Source organism: Hyla sarda, chromosome 5 (genome assembly GCF_029499605.1).
Source record: "Hyla sarda isolate aHylSar1 chromosome 5, aHylSar1.hap1, whole genome shotgun sequence".
NCBI lineage: Eukaryota > Metazoa > Chordata > Amphibia > Anura > Hylidae > Hyla > Hyla sarda.
Genome location: NC_079193.1, coordinates 137,378,166 through 137,402,755, shown reverse-complemented (window position 1 = coordinate 137,402,755; position 24,590 = coordinate 137,378,166). Strand labels below are relative to the sequence as shown.

Below are 24,590 nucleotides of genomic sequence, written 5' to 3'. Positions count from 1 at the left end.
TTCCTAAATGCAACATGCCCCCAAAACCATTTCAGCAAAATTTGCTTTCCAAAAGCCAAATGTGACTCCTCTTCTGAGCATTGTAGTGCACCCGCAGTGCACTTGACATCCACACATGGGGTATTTCCATACTCAGAAGAGATGGGGTTACAAATTTTGGGGGGCATTTTCTCCTATTACCCCTTGTAAAAATGTAACATTTGGGGAAAAACCAGCATTTTTGTGAAAAAAAAATTAATTTACACATCCAACTTTAACGAAAAGTCGGCAAACACCTGTGGTGTGTTAAGGCTCACTATACCCCTTGTTACGTTCCTTGAGGTGTGTAGTTTCCAAAATAGTGACATGCCCCCCAAAAACCATTTTAGAAAAACTCTCCAAAATCCCATTGTCGCTCCTTCCCTTATGAGCCCTCTAGTGCACCCACAGAGCACTTAAATTGGGTTGCAATTTTTGGGGTTTTAAAAATTAAAAAACTGGGTCTACAAGAACATGCGAGTGTAAAAAATGAAGATTTTGAATGTTCTCCTTCACATTGCTGCTATTCCTGTGAAACACCTAAAGGGTTAACATTTTGTATACTTTGAGGGGTGCAGTTTCAATAACGGGGTAATTTACGGGGTATTTCTAATATGATAGCCCTTCAAATCCACTTCAAAACTAAACTGGTCCCTGAAAAATTCTGATTTTGAAACTTTTGAGAAAAAAATTGGAAAAATTGCTGCTGAACTTTGAAGCCCTCTGATGTCTTCCAAAAGTGAAAACATGTCAACGTTATGATGCAAAAATAAAGTAGACATATTGTATATGTGAATCAATATACTGTGTAATGTATTTGGGATGTCCATTTTCCTTATAAGCAGGGAGTTTCAAAGTAAAAAATGCAAAATTTTCACATTTTTCATCAGATTTTTGCATTTTTCACCAAGAAATTATGCAAGCATTGACAAAAATTTAGCACTAACATAAAGTAGAATATGTCAAGAAAAAAACATCTCTGAATCAGAATGAAAGGTAAAAGCATCCCAGAGTTATTAATGCTTAAAGTGACAGTGGTCAGATGTGCAAAAAATGCTCTGGTCCTTAAAGGGGTATTCCCGTGGAAAACTTTTTTTTTTTTTTTTTTTTTTTTAAATCAACTGGTGCCAGAAAGTTAAACAGATTTGTAAATTACTTCTATTAAAAATCTTAATCCTTCCAGTACTCATTAGCTGCTGAATACTACAGAGGAAATGGTTTTCTTTTTGGAACACAGTGCTCTCTGCTGACACCTCTGTCCATTTTAAGAACTGTCCAGAGTAGGAAAAAAATCCCCATAGCAAACATATGCTGCTCTGGACAGTTCCTAAAATGGACAGAGATGTCAGCAGAGAGCACTCTGTTCCAAAAAGAAAACCATTTCCTCTGTAGTATACAGACCCTAAAAAGTACTGGGAAGATTAATATTTTTTAATAGAAGTAATTTACACATCTGTTTAACTTTCTGATACCAGTTGATTTAAAAAAAAAAAAAAAAAAAAAAAAAGGTTTCCACGAGAGTACTCCATTAAGGGGAAAATGGTCTGGGTCCTTAAGGGTTAAATTTAGAATCTGACAACACCCTTTCAGGAGACTATAAAGTAAACAAAGCATTGTATTACTAAAGTATAGTATCAGATTGGGATAGCTAAACCTCGTGCACGTGATACCCTTCTATGTATAGGTGTCCTTCTTCTCATTCATTTTTCTTTTCCTCAGATTCATCTTCTGTGAAAAAACAAATGAAGCAAATTTTGTCTAGAGCTCCTATGCATCTCCCTGTACTTATGCTGTCTTCTGTCTGTGCCAGATTCCCTTTAAATATACACTTGGGTACAAATCTGGGAAGAAATGGGGTTATACCTGGAGGGGTCAGAGTATATGCATGGAGTGGGATTAAATGAAAAATATTGAGCACTCTGGATGTCTGCTCCACCTGTATGTGGCTTCCCATAAATGAAAGAAATGTACATCTTTTCATGTTTTTGGTGCATCTGCGCCAACATTTTTCATTCCACCAAGTTTACCATGGTATGCAATGTGTGAAAATATGTGCCACAAAATGATGGTGACATTTTGACAAATACGGGTGATGTTTTAAAACTCAGAGAGGCAGTTTTGAACTGTGCTTTCAACCTAACATAATGTGGGATATTCAACAAAACTTGAGCAGAGGACAGGTCGGTCAGTTGCCCATAGCAACCAATCAGATTGCATATTTCATTTTTGTAAAGACCTATGAAAATCTATCTGACTAGTTGCTATGGGCTACTGGTCAGTTTTTCCACTGCACAGGTCTTGATGAATCTCCCCCAAGGAGTTGATCAAAAAGTGGGGCACATTTTGGAGCGTCAGGCACAGAATAGTCCATGATATTGTCACAGAATTGGCATTTATTTCCCCATGGTCTCTAGTTGAATATATAAAGACATGTAGATCTACATAGATAAAGACAAAAAGCTAGGACAATACTTGAAGGACAATACTCTAATGCATTTTAGACAAACTATTATCATGCAGCACTGTGCACAACAGTCATTTGTCTAAATGGGATTCATTTCAAATTTCACACCTAAAAACCCAAAGGGGCTTCGTTCTCATCGCGCCTGCCACATATTGCTCTGCATTACGAGACAGAGCTTATCGATTCGTCCACATAGCAGGCATCTGCTCTGTCCCATAGCAAACAGTAATATACTCCAGGAAGCAGAAAGACTTCACCCTGTGCAAGGATTTAGGTGCCGATTTGAAATGGACATCAATTTGAAAATTGACAAAAAAGCACCAAGGTATTAGAGGGATGCTTTAATCAGATCTAAGTTACTTACTTTTTTTATTTAATTGTTGGTATGGTGGATGAATAGAAAACTTGGTTGTAAAGGTCCATATCACCTTTACTATGGGATTGTTTTTATTCCAGAAGTTTCTTTTATCTTGTCCCTGTTTACATAACTTGATCATGTTGCTAGCCTCATATTCTCTTACACGAGTCATCTTATTTTGTGTATTCATGCATGCCATTTATTGGTGCTCTTCCCAAGCCTTGTATGAACAGGATTGGGGTAAGGGTTGTTTATTTTCATTAGTTATCATTTTAGGATAATAAATAAAAAGAAAATATCCTTGCTGCTCAGACAATCAAAGTATGCATTTCAGTCTGTGCAGTAAATTTGGTTAGATATCTATTGATTATGGCTTTTCAGACACCCTACCATTTATATTTTATTTTAAAGGCACTGTAAACAAGAGTACCTGCCAAATGGTGTTTTAAAAAAATAAAAAACTCTTAAAGGAGAGTAGTTTTTATTTTATCATTCTGCCCGGGCTGCCGCAGTGAAAGTAATAAACCTTATTTTACTTTCCGCAGTTCCATGGGTGCCGCCTCTTATAGCTCTCCCATCTGCCGACCCAATCTTCTTTTGAGTTTTTTGGTGCCTGACACGACACACTGCACTAAGCTAATTGCCGGCCACATGGATCACCTTCTTCGGCCAGTGATGGGCTGAGTGGCAGTATGATGTAACATGCCAAGCCTGAAAAGATCAATTAGCTCAGAGCAGTGTGATGTGTTGGGCTCCAGAAGCCTGTAGGCCTTCATTGTAGCAGCCCAGCAGAATGGCAAAATAAATAAAAAAAAATTGCTTTAACTCCTAAAACGATCATAGAAATTATAAATCCTTTTTATGTATTATTAAATTTCAAACTTTCTCAACAGTGAGGCCTAATGGATTCAATGTCAGCCTTCTATGATGTCCCTATATAGGATTATGCTTCTATTACATTAAATACAGTACATGAATGGTAAAGGACATATCTCAGCAGAAGGACATTTTCTTTTAAAGTGTCCCTGTATCTCTTTTTTTTTTTCACATGACAACTTTTCATCATGCAGCACTGTGCAAAATAGTCATTTGTGTAAATATGTTCCATTTTAAAATCTGAATTTAAACGGCCAAATTGGGAGCTTTTTTCCCCTGCTCTCAGTTGCTCTCTGCTCTAAGGCTGTACCATAAGAGACTGATCTCCCCCCTGCATCTCCATAGGACCCTTCTCCAGCTACGGATATCATTGAGTCAAATCTGTTTTGGTTACAACTCTGTGAGCCAGAGCAGTGAGCTCTCAAAGAGTACCTCTTGTTCTGTTTGAAGAATTGTATGGCTTGCTGGTGCATCCCCCACGTATAGCAGATGTGATTTTCTGAAGTTGGATGTCATCAAGTCAACATTGCCGGCTCCCTTTGTAAAAGGGATTGGCTTTAATGTGGCCACAGACTTAGTTAGTTAGTGTTGGCACTATGTACCATTTATTTTTGATTGGGTTTCTTCGTGGTATTTTTCCAGGCTACTACACGAGAAGCCTTTAACCCCTGGCAGAAAGTATTAACCCCTTGAGGACGCAGCTCATTTTCACCTTAAAGTGGTACTCTGGTGGAAAAACATTTTTTTTTTTTCTTTTTTTTTAAATCAACTGGTGCCAGAAAGTTAAACATATTTGTAAATTATATGCAATAGGAGAAACAAATCACATCCGGCACAACCGCAGGATACTTCCTTAGAGCTCTCCCACTGTCAATCCACACCGTTCCGCTTTATGCAGTGGCCGCTATACTGGGAGTGATCTCAGGTGTGCTGGCGGTGCTGCTACGCGAGTAAAGCACAAATCGAATAGACAATGTAATAGTGGTAGGAAAAACGATGCACTCACCGCAGTAGCAGGTACAAACTTTCTTATTCATTCAGGACCGGTGAAGAGACATATAAAAACAGCGTGTGGAGGGCAGGGGTGCAGGACGCCGCAGGCGTGATGGTAACAGACGTTTCACCCGCGCATGCGGGCTTCTTCAGACTCCACCTGTCAGTGACGCCAGGACAGGTAAAATACCCGCCCCGTGTTACGTCACTGATCAGGTGTTACAAAGAGATCATGTGATTAAAACCATGATAAAAACATTAGCACAGTTAATGCAGAACAGTATAGTAGTTACAAAAATGTATTAATTACAAAAAAAACTCCAAAATCAATCTTATCGTTAAGGCCCAGGGGCCCCTGGGCCATGGTGCGGAGTATCCAGACCGCTTCGGCTTTAAGCAAAATTTTTTTCTATCCATACCTTCTATTACTGGGATTTTTTCCAGACCAAAAAACTTTAGGGATGCAGGATTTCCTCCGTGCAACTCATGTAAATGTTGAATCACACATTGATTTCAATGAATATATGTGCTCATGGAACCGTGTGTGCATAGGGCGAGTGGTGCTGCCCACATAAAATCGCCCGCACTGACACACCATTGCGTAAACTACAAAACTGCTGCGGCAGCAAATAAAATTCCTAACTGTGATATCTACACCTCCTAAAGTATAATTGGGTCTGGCATCTAACTGATAACACCACTTGCAATTACCATATTTGTGGATACCATTAGGTAAGGACTTTTTTTTAGCCAATTCTCATTTTTCTTTTCACAGTACTTACTATTGGTTAAGATATCTACCAAATTAGGGACCCGTTTGAATGCAATAATAGGTTTTTGTGCACTGTAATCTGCCAAGGAGGGGTCATTTTGGATGAAATACCAGTTTTTTTCTATTGTTTGTTTGATGGTATTGGACAGAGGGCTGTGTTGAAAGACAAAGCAGAATCTAGAGGGTTTAGTTTTATCATTTTTTTGCATACGTTTTGAGCAATGGGTTTTTGATAGTAGAGTATCTCTGTCTTGGCGTCTAGCTTTTAGATATGCGGTTTCTAAGGCTGCCTTCGGGTACCCCCGACTAAGCAGTCTCATAGTGAGGCTGTCTGCCTGCATATCATATGACTCTAAGGTGCTGTTAACCCTACGGAGTCTCAAATACTGCCCATAGGGCATTGCTTTTTTAACATGTGACGGATGGTAACTGGTATAGTGAAGCAGTGAATTACCTGCTGGGGGTTTTCTGTATCCTACTGTATGTAACTTGTTACAATTTCACGGTCACTTACTTTGTGTGAAATGTAAATTCATATCATTGGTCACGTTTAAAAAATTAACAAAAGAAACAAAGTCTTTCTCTGGTCCTGTCCAAACAATAAGAACATCATCCACAAACCGTACATAATCCAAAATGAAATGGCGGTATGGATTGGCTTCTGAAAACATGAAACGCTTTTCTAACACTGCAACATAAAAATTTGCTAGGGTGCATGCTACCGGTGTCCCCATAGCTACACCACTTCTCTATGTATACCATACTTCATTGAACTGAAAAATATTGTTGGACAGAACCAGAGAAAGACCCTCTAATATGAACTCCCTAAACTCCAGACTTCTGTCTGAACCCTGGAGTTGTTCTGATATGCAGGAGACCGCAATGTTTTGATTGATATTGGTGTACAGTATAGACTCTCTATATCAATACTACACAGTAGATTACCAGGTTGCCAAGGGATTTTGTTAATTACTCCCAGAAACTCATTTGTGTCTTTGACTAGAGATGGTATTGATTTTAAACTAGGATAAAGCAGCCAGTCAATATACCTAAAATAGACATTTTAAATGGGAAATTACAGAGCTTTCTGAGCTTTCTGATTGAAGGAAAGCATGGCCCCATCAACATAGTTGTTAGTTTGAAAGGATTAGAAAACTTCATCAAGGTGGAAATCCAATATGGACAATGGCAAAACCATGTTGGCTGCTATCTGTTAGCTATGTCTTAAAATATTGTGCAAGTGGCTGGGCACAGAGGTTATCTTAGGGAATTTGTGTAGCATTGGGAAAGGTTGAGATTTAGTAAATCGTACCTTATGTTGGCTAAGGTAGTGATCTTGAGAGGGTTGTTTTGAAGTATGGGTCCAAATATAATAGAGTGGAATAGGTTGGTCCATAAAGTTAGAAAATATGGAAAATGTTGAAGTGGGAACTCCAGAAGAGGCTTAATTAGATATAGAGCAATTTGGGCTTAATGGGATGAGTACATACACACACCTAACAGGGACATACGTTTAACTCTTTTAACTCTCTTAACTCTTGTGTCACTCTCTGACAGAAGGCTCCAACATATTCTGTTGTATAGGCATGTGTCACCAATGGCAAAAGTATCTATAATATGTCAATAGATGGTGTAAAACTAGTAAAACATATTATTATAGAATGGTACATTTGATGGTAAAATTGTCTGAGCAGCAACATTACTGTTAAGTAAGAGGAACTTCTTTTTGTTTGTGCGTTTGGGACTTCAGTCCGGAATACTACCTTTAATTGCTGTACCTTTCAAGAAAAGGCTGTAGTAGATCCTTGCAGTGCATGTAGTCTAGTACATGTTATTTTGTTGGTTTGCATTGCAGTGCGTTATCTTAGAGCGATGTTTCAGAACACTGCTCAGTATGAATGACTGTTTATTCCGGCATAATACTTGGCTCCATGCACTTAATTGCAACTGAGATGCAATACCACACACAAACTGACAGTTGTGGTGCTGTTTTTTCCATTCTTGGATAACCTCTTTACCTTACATTGGTGCTTACTCTTCAGCAGTGGACGCACACACATGTGGCAGGTAAAGTTAAGGATGCACAGGTGTATATTTTTCCGGTGACAACTTACCTTTTTATTGGAGTTTGTGTGGGAAGGAGGTGAAGGCAAACTGGTCTTGCGAGTGACAGCCTGCTCCTTCAGTGGGGCTGTGGTCCCCCACAGCCCCACTGAAGGAGCAGGCTGTCACTCGCAAGAGTGGTTGGACCCCCACAATCAGACATGCATCCCTTATCCTATGAATTGGGGATACGTTTTGAACAATAGGACAACTCCTTTTAATTCTCCTTTCTGTGGTCCCCAAACAGGCAGTAGCACCTTGTGACCATCCAAGATGGGGGGGGGGGGGGGGGTGCAGGGATCATAGAGCTCAGAGCCTTTGAATAGGGGATACATTTTTTTATAACCAGACCAGATAACCCCTTTAAGGGTGTTTTAACTGTATTATTTTATACAGATTACAGAAGAAAAAGATTAAAAATATGTTTAAAAGGTAGTATAAGGTTGCTCAAAACTAATATTGAAAGTAGTGCAAAAGGAGACTTAATCACACTAAGATTACCAATCAACATGAGAGAAACAAAATCTGACGAATTTTCTGTAACCAATGAGTGTAAAGGGGGGGGGGGGGGGGGTTTGGTAGTAAACAGGTGTCACTGTTTATTTTTCTTCTAGGGAGGAGCAACTTTGCATATGAAAAGAAAGTCAATCTTAGATATGGAAAACTTATTGAGCAGATGTTTAAATATTAAATCACCCTGTCATTTAACAAAACATTTCAAAAATGATGATTTGTTTGGGTCATGGTGCGAAGACCATCTACTGATTTTTGGGACTAGCGGGGAGAAATGTGACATGTCCCTGTTACATAATTTGTAAATGAACAGTGATCCAGCATTCATTCAATGCATCTTGATTTATTCCAGAAGGATTTATACAAGCAGCAGATCTATGTGACATGTCCAAAGTTTTGTTAAATTACAGGGACATTTTAAACATTAGTGGAACTGACGAAGACAGAAGAGAAGACAAATAGGATAGAACGTGAAGGAAGGAGAACTATTTTACAAAGGCCTAAAAAATGCAAAATCGTTGTACGAGTGAAGTACATTTAGGAACAAATCCAGTTTACTATTCAGTGAAGCCATTAAATAAATAAATATATATATATAATATATATATATATATATATATATATATATATATATATATATATATATATATATATATATATATATAAATAAAAAAAATAAAAAACTTTCTTGCTACCGTGCCACCACCAGTATCACGGAACTTTGTTTCCTGTTGTGCGGTGCTTCCAGGTTTGGGTATGCAGTGACACGCCCACTTAGCCAATCAGCCGCTTATGTGAGACATCGCTGCAGCCGCTCATTGTCTAAGCAGGTGGGTCATATCCCCAAACTCTAAAGCAGAGCTCTACACTATCCGGAGCTCCATCATACCAGCGGTGGCACAGCAGCGAGAAAGGTAAGTTTGGGTTCTTTTTTTCCTAATCTGGGGTCCCTGACCAAAAATGGAAAGCGAAAAACACTGCATAGAGTAAGAGTACCCCTTTAAAGAATACCTGTCACCAAACTAAACTTTTAATATATTGTATTTATGTAATTATAAGACCCTTTGCTATTTACTTGCTGATAAAATTCTCAACCTTCTATGTGTATTTAAAGGGGTATTCCAGGCAAAAACTTTTTTTTTATATATCAACTGGCTCCGGAAAGTTAAACAGATTTGTAAATTACTTCTATTACAAAATCTTAATCCTTCCAATAGTTATTAGCTTCTGAAGTTGAGTTGCTGTTTTCTGTCTAACTGCTTTCTGATGACTCACATCCCGGGAGCTGTCCAACTCCTATGGGGATATTCTCCCATCACGCAAGGGATATTCTCCCATCATGCACAGCTCCCGTGACGTGACATCATCATTGAGCAGTTAGACAGAAAACTTCAGAAGCTAATAACTATTGGAAGGATTATGATTTTTTTAATAGAAGTAATTTACAAATCTGTTTAACTTTCCGGAGCCAGTTGATATATAAAAAAAAAGTTTTTGCCTGGAATACCCCTTTAATGTGATTGAAATACTGCCACTAGGTGGCTTTGTTCTGTTCCTTGCAAGCAGGGGGAAAGGTATGATACAGAGCTTTTTAAAGGGCAGGAGGGGTGTTAGTAGTAGTTAGAGAATATATTCTGAGTTAGTTTAGAAAATATGGTTTGATGACAGGTACTCCATAAGTTTTATGTTAATTCTTGTAGGGGTTTTTTTTGTCAACTTTATTGATAGAATTACCCTTTTATTGCCCCATGTGTATGAAGCATATAAAGACAGTTGAAATGATTTTTCACTTTTAGTTGATAATGGAGTTATTGGATAATATTCTCATTTCAGCATTTGAACAATTGGAGAAAGCTGTAAGTGCCTCACAAAGCACAGAAGATGCCCACAAAAAAGGCAAGCAAGAAATGGAAGAACACATTAAAGCCATAGAGCAAGCAAGTGAGGAGGAGCGCATGAAAATCCAAAAGGAACTTAGTCGTGTAAAGCAAGAAGTGGTGGATATTATGAAGGTATTAATTTCATCACTGACTTTTAAAGGGAATGTGTCCTGAAAACTGCCTATTGTTTAAAGGGGTACTCCGGTGCTTAGACATCTTATCCCCTATCCAAAGGGTGGTCCTAGTATTCAGGATCACTTAATCTTTTTATTTTGAAGAACGGGTCCTGTTGAAAGCATTGGATCGAAATTCTTTTAGGATATAGGATAACCTTTCTCCGTAAAATGATTAAATAAGATACGTGAGTGTTTAAAAAAAAAAAAACTGAAGGGTAAATTGGAAACCTCACTGTTTACAGTTAAAGGGAAACTGTCACCTCTGTACAGGTAAGGAGGTGCAGTTACCATTACATAGCGCAGAATGTGAAGTAAAAGCGGGTACTCCCTTTTACTCACAGCGGCGCCTCCCCGCCTCTTCTCCGCTCCTAGCATGGAGCGCTGCACGTCAATCATGTAGGATCAGCATGATTGACGTGCAGCGCTCCATGTTAGGAGCGGGGAGGGGGGCGTGCCGCTGAGGGAGTCGGCCGGCCCATCCGACTGTGGCCCAACGTCAGAATAAAGTAAGAATTTTCCTTTACAGACCACAGTGAATGTGAGTAAAAGCACCCGCTTTTACTTCAAGTTCTGCTCTATACAACGGGAACTGCACCTCCGTACCTGTACTGAGGTGACCGTTTCACTTTAAGGGTATCCACAAAATGCATAGCTTGCTCACTTAAAAAAAAAAAAAAAAAAAAAAAAAAAGGTTATCTTTGAAATGTTTATAGTATGCAATATACGTGCAAATCACCCCATAACTTTGCATAACTAGGGGCAAAACGAATCCCCCTCACACAGCCCCTGATCTGCCGGTAAATGCATTTGTAAAAACCAAAAGCATTTTGCCCCAAAATTAATCCTATACCATCCAGTAAAACTGTATCTGTTTATTCAGCCAAAAGTTCATATTTGATACTGCCTCTACACAAGTTCTTCTCCAATATTCGAGTAAAGTGCAGATACGTCATGGGTTATGGTGTTTTCACACGGCCGTTTTTTTTTGTCCCCGTTTCGGTTCTGTTCTTGCAGGCTGTAAACGGATTGAAAACGGGTTAAAAAAAATCATTCAGGTCAATGGGATTTTTATTATAATCCGTTTACATCGGTTTGTACCTGTCTGCACTGACATGCAATATTTTTTCTTCCCTCAAAAAAACAGAAGAAAAAACATACAGTAAATTTTACTTTGAAGTCTATGGAAGACTGATGAGCCTCTAATGTCATCCGTTTTTTCAATCCGTTTTTTGATCTGTTTTTACTTCTGAGCATGCTCAGAACAAAAAAGAAATATATTTTTGTTTATTAACTGAACATTAATGGATACAAATGCATAACATCCGCTTGCATCCCCTATTGTCTGTTTTTTTTTTTCTTTCTAAAGTCCGATTTTATTTTTGACGGAAGAAGAATGGGACGGGTCTAGACGGCTGTGTGAACGCAGCCCTAAAAAAGTAGTAGTGAAAGTGAACATGATGACTTTTAAGAAATCTATCCTAACTATTATCACAGACATGTAGAGATATGGAGGAAAGCACCAGTCCCAGCTACTATGCAGATGACCATCCGGATAACCAGTCCAGAGCATTAACATCCAAGTAAAGCAGGTCACAGCATTAAAGCAGCCAACTCCAATATGCAAAAGGCTGTGGACTTTTATTGGTTACCAGCAGTGCAACTTTTCGGCTATAACTTAGCCTTTGTCAAGCAAGAATAACAAGTGAAAATAATGCATATATATGGTACAAACATTTGTGATTGGTACAAATACAGGTGTGAGTGCTTACTATTATAAGGAAGCCACATCCCCACATATCTCTCATTGGTTGATATTCACATGTGATAATGTAGTCATTGTGACGAAAATTGTTTATCAATAATCAAATATATATAAATTAAGTGCATCATACAAAATCAAACATCATAAAATCTACAGTGATGTCTAAACCACAAACCATTTAGTGCTGACCTGTTGACCTATGATGTACATAACAATAGTTCACCAGCATCCAGAGTCTCTCATTCCCGTTTGTAAACAATTGAACAGCGCCTGCGTGTAACATGTGTAGCCATGCCCTCTGACTCTTTCTGATAGGGGAAATCTTGCCCATAACCATACTTGCCCATTTTGATAAAGAGCGCATGTGTCAGTTCTCCGCACACTCGCAGAACGTTCTGACAAGCTCCGGTCCATGTGTGTTCCCGGAGCGTGCATGCGCAAGGATCAAACCATGGTGCCGCAGACAATACATCATCTCCAAATCGCAGTGTGAACCCGCGGATACGCAGGGACCTGTAGCGAAAGTCAGATGCTGACCCGCACGGACCGAAGCCTGTGTTCTTTATCAAAATGGTCAAGTATGGTTATGGGCAAGAATTCCCCTACCAGAATGTGCAATGGGCGTGGCTACACACGTTACACGCATGCTCTGTTTAATTGTTTACAAACAGGAATGAGAGACTCTGGATGTCGGTGAACTATTGTCATTTACATCATAGAACAGGTCAGCGCTAAATGGTTTGTGGTTTAGAAATCAATGTAGATTTTATGATGTTGGATTTTGTATGACTTTATTTGATTATTGATAAACTATTTTCATCACTATGACTACAACATCACATGTGAATATCAACCAATGAGAGAGATGTGGGTAAGCACTCATACCTGTATTTGTACCAATCACAAATATTTGTAGTATATATATATAATATAATATGCATTATTTTCACTTGTTAATCATGCTTGACAAATGCTATAGCCGAAAAGTTGCACTGCTGGTAACCAATAAAAGTCCACAGCCTTTTGCATATTGGCTGCTTTAATGCTGTGACCTGCTTTACTTGGATATAATCACAGACAGGAATACTGAAAATGGTTATAGCAAAATCATGGCATTCTCCTTCTGAAACAGTCACCTTGGAGTTCTTCTTTTCGCACATTTTGCTTGATTTTAATTTTTTATTACATTTTGCATGTTACATATTCTATCCTCCTGTGTGATTCCTTCTTGAGGTAATTTTTGATAACATGTCCAGTTTTCATGTTTTATAGAAAAGCTGTGATGAGCGTATTCATGAGCTGGAAAAGTTACATGCTGAATCCTTAAAGACTAAAGAGCAGGAACACAATGAAACACTAAAAATGTTGGAAGAGGAGTATCAAGAAAAGTTAAAGAATACATTTGTAAGTAAAACATTTTTTGAATCTCTCAATATCGGATTGGTTTGAGGAGGGGTGTCTGATACCCAGAACCCTCACGGATCAGCTGTTTGCCAGAGCCAAGGCTTTTGCATATACAGAGACAGATTAGGAAGCAGATACTCCTTACATAGTATACATGTTTTTCTGTCATAGATAGGGCAATATTTCCTTAAAAGAAAAAAAAAAAAAAAACATTAAAACTAATTGTGTACACTTTATTTTTAACTAATAAATTCTGTTTACAATAGTTTTTTTCTTTACAAGCCCTTTGTTGTATTTGTAGAGTCATCTTAGTTCTAACACACAAGAACACACTAAAGTATTTCCAGTATTGATATTTTGATTGCAGTACACTTTTATATTTCCTGGTCTTTTTATACTTCACCACAGACAAAGAGTCAGGAGGAGCATTTGAATGCTGTGCAGGAAAAAGAACAGCAAGCATTACTTGCTTTAGAAGAGATGGAACTTCAGAAGAAAGCCATTCAAACACAAACTGAAAACCAACTTCAGGAAATGCAACAAGAGCTCGAAGAATGCAGAACTGTAGGTTACATCACCTTTTCAACTGCTTATCTTCATCTTCATTGCAATTTATTTTTTAGTATATAAAAAATTCAGTTTTTATTTATACTGAGAGCACATATCAGAATGTTCTGTGAACTATAGAACTGGGACTTGTACATGTGTTTTCTACTAGTGATTTATTTTTTTTAATTAAGATTGCTTGTGAATTCCCACCATTAAAGGGATATTACAAATATAGAAAAACCCTATTGATGGTGTTTGTTGAGCTAGCCAAGCGGAACTTTATGGTAAAACTTTGCAAGGAACAGAGCAGTAGTCTTTAGTATCTTATGTGAAGAAGTGGATTTCAGACTATTTAGAAGCATTCCCATCTTAGACATTTATGCAATAAATGTATAGAGGTGGCTCACCTTTTGGGAATCACACACGTGTGGAACACAGCGCCCTGGGACCCTCCTATCTGGTTGAAGTTGTTGGGATTCTGAAAGCAATCAAGCTGGGTTGTTTACAGTTTATCTGCGGCGATTCTGGGTCATACTGGTCTCCAGTGGTCTGCAAAATAAGGGTGATCAGGGCTGTCCAAGACAACCCTGATCCCCCTGAAGGGATAGGAGTGAGGTGGCAGGGGTGCCACCCCTCCTATCCCTGCTATAATACCAATAACAGATTGGGGGGTGTTAAAGTTTGGTTCCCCCGCTCTGCCCGAACTGTGATGTGAGCGGTGGTGGAGATGGCTTACCGGGCGGCGATCCTCCTGCTCGTGCGGCGGGCGGTGAACTAAGAGGTGAGTAGTTACCTAGCAACATCTGGAGGGCCACAGTTTGGAGATCACTATGCAGTGGTCTCTAAATTGTGGCCCTCCAGATCTTGCAAAACTACAACTCCCAGCATGCCCGCACAGCAGTTTGCTGTCTGGGCATGCTGGGATTTGTAGTTTTGCAACAGCTGGAGGTCCACAGTTTTGAGATCACTGTACAATGGTCTCTAAACTGTGGCCCTCCAGATCTTGCAAAACTACAACTCCCAGCATGCACGAACAGCAATACTGAGTTAGGTAACAGAACCTAACTCAAGGTTTTCCACAAGTGTGCCTCCAGCTGTTTCAAAAGTACAGCTCCCAGCATGCACAGTCTGTCAGTGCATGCTGAGAGTTGTAGTTTTGCACCAGCTGGAGGTCCCCCCCCCCCCACACACACCCCACACACACCCCACCCCATGTGAATGTACAGGGTACATTCACATGGGCGAGGGTTTACAGTTAGTTTGCTGCTTCAAGTTTGAGCTGCGGCAAACTCCCAGCGGGAAACTCTCTGTAAACCCCCGCCTGTGTGAGTGTACCCATAAAACACTACACTACACTAACACACAATAAAAATGAAAAACGTCTCGTATGGCACTGTTTCCAAAACGGAGCCTTCAGCTGTTGCAAAACAACTACTCACAGCCACTGACTGTTGGGCATGCTGGGAGTACACTGTTTGGGAATCACTGCGTAGGATATTTCTGGTGGCGGAGGCAAACGCTATGCGTGCGTTACAAATTTTAGGGGGCTTTTTCTCCTTTTACCCCTTATGAAAAGGAAAAGTTGGGGTCTACACTACCATGTTAGTGTAAAAAAATTAATTTCTCACCTGAGTATGTAAGTACCCTGTATGTGGACGTAAAGTACTCTGCGGGCACACAACAGGGCTCAGGAGTGAGAGCGCACTATGTACATTTGAGTCCTAAATTGGTGATTTGCACAGGGATGGCTGTTACAGCGGTTCTGACATAAACACAAAAAAAAATACCCACATGTGATCCCATTTTGAAAGCTACACCCCTCACGGAACATAACAAGGGGGATAGTAAACCCTAACACCCCACAGGTGTTTGACGAATTTTCGTTAAATTTGGACGTGAAAATGGGAAAAAATAAAATCACAAAAAAAATGCTGGTGTTATCCCATATGTGAATGTAATGTGCTCTGTGGGCACACTACAATGCTCAGAAGAGAAGGAGCGCAATTGGGCTTTTGAAGGGAGAATTTGTCTGGAACTGAAGGCCATGTGTGTTTACAAAGCCCCGTGCTGCCAGAACAGTGGACCCCCCAATCACGGAATGTAACAATGGGTGCAGTGAGCATTTAAACTCACCAGGTGTCTGACAAATTTTTGGAACAGTGGTCCATGAAAATGAAAAAAAAAAATCCACTGTTCCAAAGATCTGTCAAACACCATTGGGGTTTACATGCTCACTGCACCCCTTATTACATTCCGCTAGGGGTGTCATTTATAATATGGGGTCACGTGGGGGTCCACAATGGCACAATGGGGGCATTGTGAACGCACATGTCCCCCGAATTGCATTTTAACCAAATTCTCTTTCCCAAAGCTCAATGGCGCTCCTTCTCTTCTGAGCCCTGTAGTGTGCCAGCAGAGAACTTTACATCCACATATGGGGTATTTCAATATTCAGAAGAAATGGTGTTACAAATTTTGGGGGGCTTTTTCTCCTATTACCCCTTGTGAAAATGAAAAATTTGGGGTAACACCAGCATTTTAGTAAAAATTTTTGTTTTCACGCCAACTTCAGCGAAAAATTGGTCAATCACCTGTGGCGTGTTAAGGCTCACTATACCACTTGTTACGTTCCTTGAGGGGTGTACACATTTTTTTTATGCTGTTCTGGCACCATAGTGGCTTCCTAAAAGCGACATGCCCCTCAAAAACTGTTTCAGCAAAATTTGCTCTCCAAAAACCCAATGGATCCTTCCCTTCTGATGCCTCTAGTGCACCCAGAGAGCACTTTACATCCACATTTGAAGTATTTTCTTACTCGAGAGAAATGGGGTTCCGAATTTTGTGGGACATTTTCTCCTATTACTCCTTGGGAAAAATTTTGGTAACACCGGCATTTTAGTGAAAAAATCTCATTTTTCACTTTTACGTCCCACTTTAACCTGTTGGGGACGAAGGGCGTATGCATACACCCTTGCGTCCTGGTACTTAAGGACGAAGGGCGTATCCATACGCCCGTGGGAATTTCGGCCCCCGGCGCGCGCCGGGCGGGGACCGGGCCGGGGTGACTGCTGATATCTATCAGCAGGCACCCCGTGCAAATGCCCAGGGTGGTCATTAGACCTCCCCATGTCGGCGATCGGCGCAAATCGCAAGTGAATTCACACTTGCGATTTGCGCCGATTCCGGGTCATTACGGGTCTATGGTGACCCGGTGACCCGGAATAGAAGGGGGATCGCGGGTGTCTAAGACACCCACGATCCCCCTAAAGCGATAGTAGTGAGGTGGCATGGGTGCCACCCCTCCTATCTCTGCTATTGGTGGTCTAGACGCGACCACCAATAGCAGATCTGGGGCGGAGGGGTTTACTTTTGTTTTCCCCGTCCTGCCCTCCCACAATAGGCGGGGCAGAACGGGGAAAACGAAGAGGAGCGGCGCCGGAGTCCACTTACCCCTTCGGAGGCAGGGGATCGGCGGCGGTGACGGAGATCTGCGGCGGCGTGCGGCAGAAGAGGACGGCTCCCGGATGCGACGGAAGCCGGTGAGTAGTTGCATAGCAACATCTAGAGGTTTGCGCCCCCCCCCCCCCCCTCCCCCATGTGAACGTACAGGGTACATTCACACGGGCGGGTTTACAGCAAGTTTCCTGCTTCAAGTATGAGCTGCGGCAAATTTTTCGCCGCAGCGCAAATTCCTAGCGGGAAACTCACCGTAACCCGCCAGTGTGAATGTACCCTAAAAACACTACACTACACTACCACCTAATAAAGAGTAAAACACTACATATACACCCCCTTACACTGTCCCCCCCAATAAAAATAAAAAACGTATTGTACAGCAGTGTTTCCAAAATGGAGCCTCCAGCTGTTGCAAAACAACAACTCCCAGCATTTCCGGACAGCCACTGATTGTCCAGGCATGCTGGGAGTTTAGCAACAGCTGGAGGCACCCTGTTTGGGAAGCACTGGCATAGACTAACCCTATGTCCACCCCTGTGCAATCCCTAATTTAGTCCTCAAATGCCCATGGCGCTCTCTCACTTCGGAGCCCTGTCGGGAGAAATTGCACTACAAATTTTGGGGGGCTTTTTCTCCTTTTACCCCTTATGAAAAGGAAAAGTTGGGGTCTACACCAGCCTGTTAGTGTAAAAAAAAAAAATGTTTACACTAACATGCTGGTGTTGCCCTTTACTTTTTATTTTCACAAGAGGTAAAAGGAAAAAAAGACCCCCAAAATTTGTAACGCAATTTCTGCTGAGTACGGAAATACCCCATATGTGGGCGTAAAATGCTCTGCGGGCGCATAACAAGGCTCAGGAGTGAGAGCGCACCATGTACATTTGAGGCCGAAATTGGTGATTTGCACAGGGGTGGCTGATTTTACAGCGGTTCTGACATAAATGCAAAATAATAAATACCCACATGTGACCCCATTTTGGAAACTACACCCCTCACGGAATGTAATAAGGGGTACAGTGAGCATTTACGCCCCACAGGGGTCTGACAGATTTTTGGAACAGTGGTCTGTGAAAATGAAAAATTAAATTTTTTTGTTTGCACAGCCCACTGTTCCAAAGATCTGTCAAACGCCAGTGGGGTGTAAATGCTCACTGCACCCCTTATTACATTCCGTGAGGGGTGTAGTTTCCAAAATGGGGTCACATGTGGGGGGTCCACTGTTCTGGCACCACGGGGGGCTTTGTAAATGCACATGGCCCCCGACTTCCATTCCAAACAAATTATCTCTCTAAAAGCTCAGTGGTGCTCCTTCTCTTCTGAACATTGTAGTTCGCTCGCAGTGCACTTGACATCCACATATGGGGTATTTCCATACTCAGAAGAAATGGGGTTACAAATTTTGGGGGGCATTTTCTCCTATTACCCTTTGTAAAAAAGTAAAATTTGGGGAAAAACCAGCATTTTAGTGGAAAAATATTTTTTTTTCATTTACACATCCGACTTTAACAAAAAGTTGTCAAACACCTGTGGGGTGTTAAGGCTCACCGTACCCCTTGTTACGTTCCTTGAGGGGTGTCGTTTCCATAATAGTGTGCGATGTGTTTTTTTTTGCTGTCCTGGCACCATAGGGGCTTCCTAAATGGGACATGCCCCCCAAAAACCATTTCAGAAAAACTCACTCTCCTAAATCCCATTGTTGCTCCTTCGCTTCTGAGCCCTCTAGTGCACCCGCCGAACACTTGACATACACATATGAGGTATTTTCTTACTCGAGAGAAATTGGGTTACAAATTTTGAGAGGATTTTTTTCCTTTTACCCTTTGTAAAAATTCAAAAACTGGGTCTACAAGAACATGCCAGTGTAAAAAATGAAGATTTTGAATTTTCTCCTTCACTTTGCTGCTATTCCTGTGAAACACCTAAAGGGTTAACACACTTACTGATTGTCATTTTCAATACTTTGAGGGGTGCAGTTTTTATAATGGGGTCATTTATCGGGTATTTCTAACCAGAAGACCCTTCAAATCCACTTCAAACCTGAACTGGTCCCTGAAAAATTCCGATTTTGAAAATTTTGAGAAAAATTGGAAAATTGCTGCTGAACTTTGAAGCCCCCTGATGTCTTCCAAAAGTAAAAACTCGTCAATTTTATGATGCAAACATAAAGTAGATATATTGTATATGTGAATCAACACATAATTTATTTGGAATATCCATATTCCTTATAAGTAGAGAGCTTCAAAGTTAGAAAAATGCTAAATTTTCTAATTTTTCATGACATTTTTGCATTTTTCACCTAGAAAGGATGCAAGTATCGTCGAAAATTTACCACTAACATAAAGTAGAATATGTCACGAAAAAATAATCTCGGAATCAAATTTATAAGTAAAAGCATTCCAGAGTTATTAATGCTTAAAGTGACAGTGGTCAGATTTGCAAAAAATGCTCCAGTCCTTGGGGTCATAATGGGCTCCGTCCCCAAGGGGTTAACAAAAGTTTGTCAATCACCTGTGTTGTGTTAAGGCTCACTGTAGCACTTGTTACGTTCCTCGAGTGGTGTAGTTTCCCAAATAGTGTGCCATATGTTTATTTTTTTTTTTTTTTTTGCTGTTCTGGCATCATGGGGGCTTCCTAAATGCGACATGCCAACCAAAAAACATTTCAGCAAAATTCGCCCTCCAAAATCCCATTGTCGCTCCTTCTGAGGTTACGAATTTTGGTGGGCTTTTTCTCCTTTTACCCCTTGTAAAAATGAAAAAAATGTTAGTTAGCTACTAGAACATGTTAGTGTAAAAAATGAAGATTTAGAATTTTCTCCTCTCTTTTTGCCCTTTGAAACACCTAAAGGGTTAAAAAAAAATAATGTGAATATCATTTTGAACACTTTAAGGGGTGCAGTTTTCAAAATGGGGTCCATTACTGAGTATTTCTAACTTAAAGGCCCTCAAATTCACTTCAAAACTGAACTGGTTCTAAAATATTCATAGTTAGAAATTTTCGTGAAAAATTTGAAAATTGCTGCTGAACTTTGAAGCCCTGTGATGTCTTCAAAAAACCTGTCAACTTTATGAGGAAAACATAAAGTAGACATATTGTATATGTGAATCAATATATAATTTATTTGGAATTTCCATTTTCCTTACAAGCAAAGAGCTTCAATGTTAGAAAAATGCTACATTTTTTAATTTTTCATGACATTTTGGACTTTTTCACTAAGAAATGATGCAAGTATCGACGCAAATTTACCACTATCATAAAGTAGAATATGTCACAATAAAATAATCTCGGCATTAAATTCAGAAGTTAAAGCATCCCAGAGTTATTAATACTTAAAATGACAGTGGTCAGATTTTCAAAAAAATGCTCTGGTGCTTAAAGCGTACCCGTCAGATCACTCAAAAAATAAAACTGTTATGTGTTGCTCAGTATCTCATCCTGATTATGTACATGTACTTTTTTTTTTTAGTGTCTATGACCTACATTTCTCTCAGAATTAGCTTTATCTCTGAAATACCTTAATTTTGTCCACCAGAAGCAGGGGGGCAGGTACTCACTGTGATAACCACTCCCCCTCCCTCCCCTCAGTCCAGTGCTTCCCAACCAGGGTGCCTCCAGCTGTTGCAAAACTACAGCTCCCAGCATGCCCACACATCATTTGGCTGTGCAGGCATGCTGGGAGTTTTAGTTTTGCAACAGCTGGAGGCATATGATTGTAGTCCCCCTTTATTACACATACTGGCTTCATATATTCTTACACATACACATTAGATAGACACACTGATATACACACATACACACATATCCACACACGCATACATGCAGGGACACTTACTTTTTCATCTGCAATGCCATGTGTTTCTCTCACACAGCAGACATCAGTGAGAGCCTGGCAGCAGTCTTCCTGCCCCTCCCCTTCTCTTCACATGAGTCTGCAATGTGTACAGCTCCTCCCCCCTCCAAAACGTCCAGGACGTAGCAGTGTACATAGCAGGACTGAATGCATTCCATAAGGCCGGGGGCAGTTGTTTGACTGGCTTTTTCAGTATGAAATCCTGAAAATTTTCTAATGAAAGCAATTGCAAAACCTATTGGTTTTGCATGCTTTACAACATATCAAAAGTTTTTATATCTGACAGAGCCTATTTAAGGTCAAAATGGGCTTGGTCCTTAACCCCTTAAGGACCCAGGACGTACTAGTACGTCCTGGTGTTTCTCCGGTCTCTGCCGCGCCCCGGGCAGCGATCGGAAGCGGATGCCTGCTGAAATGCTTCAGCAGACATCTAGGACAAACGCCAAGGGGGGCCATGTAGGCAAATCGCTAGGGAAATCACCCCTGCGATCTGCGGCGTTACCGGGCTGATCGGGTCTCTGGGACCCGACTGCCCGGTAATTTTACATGATCCCGGCTGTCACAGACAGCCAGGACCATGCTAAAGTATAGGAGCGAGGAGGCAAGCCAGCCACCTCCTCCTATCCCCTGCGATCCGTCGGTTAATTAACCGACCAATCGTGGGGGGGGGGCGGTAACTTCCTCCCGCCCTGCCCGGCCCCTGGATGTCCGGAGAGGACGGGAGGAAGACCGGAGGATGCGGCGGGGGACGTGGGAGTGCTGGGGCCCGGCCCCGGTACTTACCTTGTCCCTGAAGACCCGGATCCCGACGATGAAGACAGCGGCGACAGGCTAGTTCCTCTTCAGCCGCGGTCGGGCCCTTTACAGCAATGCACGTCGCCGTAAAGCGACATGCATTGCTGTAATGGGACCCTATATACTACAACTCCCAGCATGCCCAGACAGCCCTTGGCGTCTGGACATGCTGGGAGTTGCAGTTTTGCAACATCTGGAAGTCCACAGTTTGGAGACCACTGTGCCCTTCCAGATGTTGCAAAACTACACATCCTCAGCATGCCCCTTACTGTCCAGGCATGCTGGGAGTTGTAGTTCTGTAACATCTGGCCCTTCAGATGTTGCAGAACTACAACTCCCAGCATGCCGGGACAGTTTTGGCATACTGGGAGTTGTAGTTTTGCTAAATCTGGAGGGCTACAGCTTGGACACCACTACACAGTGGTCCCCAAACTGTGCTCCTCCAGCTGTTGTGTAACCACTACTCCCAATATGCCCTTCGGCTGCCTGGGCATGCTGGGAGTTGTGGTTTTGCAACAACTGGAGGCACACTGGTTGGGAAACATTGTCTGTTTCCTAACTCAGTGTTTCCCAACCCATGTGCCTCCAGCTGTTGCAAAACTATAACTACCAGCATGCACTGATAGACCATGCATGCTGGGAGTTGTAGTTTTGCAACAGCTGGAGGTTCTCCCCCCCCCCCCCCCTGTGAATGTACAGGGTACATTCACATGGGCAGGGGGCTTACAGTGAGTATCAGGCTGCAAGTTTATGATGCAGCAAATTTTGCGCGGCAGCTCAAACTCGCAGCGGGAAACTCGCTGTAATCCCCTGTACCCTAAAAACACTACACTAAAACACAATAAAATAAGTTAAAAACACTACATATACACATACCCCTACACAGCCCCCCTCCCCAATAAAAATGAAAACGTCTGGTACGCCACTGTTTCCAAAATGGAGCATCCAGCTGTTGCAAAACAACAACTCCTAGTATTTCCGGACAGCCGTTGACTGTCCAAGCATGCTGGGAGTTTTGCAACAGCTGGAGGCACCCTGTTTGGGAATCGCTGGCGTAGAATACCCCTATGCAAATCCCTAATTCAGGCCTCAAATGCGCATGGCACTCTCAATTTGGAGCCCTGTCGTATTTCAAGGCAACAGTTTAGGGCCACATATGGGGTATCGCCGTACTCGGGAGAAATTGCCTAACAAATTTTGGGGGGCTTTTTCTCCTTTCACCCCTTATGAAAAGGGGAAGTTGGGGTCTACACCAGCATGTTAGTGTAAAAAAATAAATTTTTACACGAACATGCTGGTGTTGCCCTATACTTTTCATTTTGACAAGAGGTAAAAGGGAAAAAAGCCCCCCAAAATTTGTAATGCAGTTTCTCCTGACTACGGAGATACCCCATATGTGGGCACAAAGTGCTCTGGGGGCGCACAACAAGGCCCAGAAGGGAGAGTGCACCATGTACATTTGAGGTGATTTGCACAGGGGTGGCTGATTGTTACAGCGGTTTTGACAAACGCAAAAAAAAAAACGTGACCCCATTTCGGAAACTAGAACCCTCACGGAATGTAATGAGGGGTGCAGTGAGAATTTACACCCCACTGGTGTCTGACAGATCTTTGGAGCAGCGGGCTGTGCAAATAAAAAATGTTGTACAGCCCACTGTTCCAAGGATCTGACAGACACCAGTGGGGGGGGGGGGGGAATGCTCACTGTACCCCTTGTTACGCTCCTCAAGGGGTCTAGTTTCCAAAATTGTATGCCATGTGTTTTTTTTTTTTTTTTTGCTTTCCTGGCACCATAGGGGCTTCCTAAATGCGACATGCCCCCCCAGCAAAATTTGCTCTCAAAAGCCAAATATGACTCCTTCTCTTCTGAGCATTGTAGTTCTCCCGTAGTGCACTTCAGGTCAACTTATGGGGTACCTCCATACTCAGAAGAGATGGGGTTACATATTTTGGGGGTATTTTCTGCTATTAACCCTTGCATAAATGTGAAATTTGGGGGGAAACACACATTTTAGTGAAAAAAATGTTGTTGTTTTTTACATATGCAAAAGTCGTGAAACACCTGTGGGGTATTAAGGCTCACTTAATTCCTTGTTACATTCCTCAAGAGGTCTAGTTTCCAAAATGGTACAGCATGTGTTTTTTTTTTTGCTGTTCTGCACCATAGGGGCTTCCTAAATGCAACATGCTCCCCAAAAACCATTTCTGAAAAACGTACTCTCCAAAATCCCCTTGTCGCTCCTTCGCTTCTGAGCCCTCTACTGCGCCCGCCGAACACTTTACATAGACATATGAGGTATGTGCTTACTAGAGAGAAATTGGGCTACAAATAAAAGTAAAAATTTTCTCCTTTTACCCCTTGTAAAAATTAAAAAATTGGACCTACAAGAAAATGACAGTGTAAATAATGAAGATTGTGAATTTTCTCCTTCACTTTGCTGCTATTCCTGTGAAACACCTAAAGGGTTAAAACGCTGACTGAATGTCATTTTGAATATTTTGTGGGGGGGTGCCGTTTTTATAATGGGGTCTTTTATGGGGTATTTCTAATATGCAGACCCTTCAAATCCACTTCAAAACTGAACTGGTCCCTGAAAAATAGTGAGTTTGAAAATTTTGTG

General features: G+C 41.3%; 1 protein-coding gene across 5 annotated transcripts in view; it reads left to right on the top strand.

Annotated features, from left to right (window-relative positions):
- Positions 1-24,590, top strand: part of GOLGA4 (golgin A4) — a 168,740-nt gene that overhangs the window by 93,311 nt on the left and 50,839 nt on the right. For all 5 annotated transcript variants that reach the window (XM_056520352.1, XM_056520353.1, XM_056520350.1 and 2 more), the window contains 3 exons: positions 9,931-10,109; positions 13,188-13,319; positions 13,728-13,883. In XM_056520352.1, the coding sequence (XP_056376327.1) occupies positions 9,931-10,109; positions 13,188-13,319; positions 13,728-13,883 (467 nt within the window). The remainder of the gene's footprint in view (positions 1-9,930; positions 10,110-13,187; positions 13,320-13,727; positions 13,884-24,590) is intronic.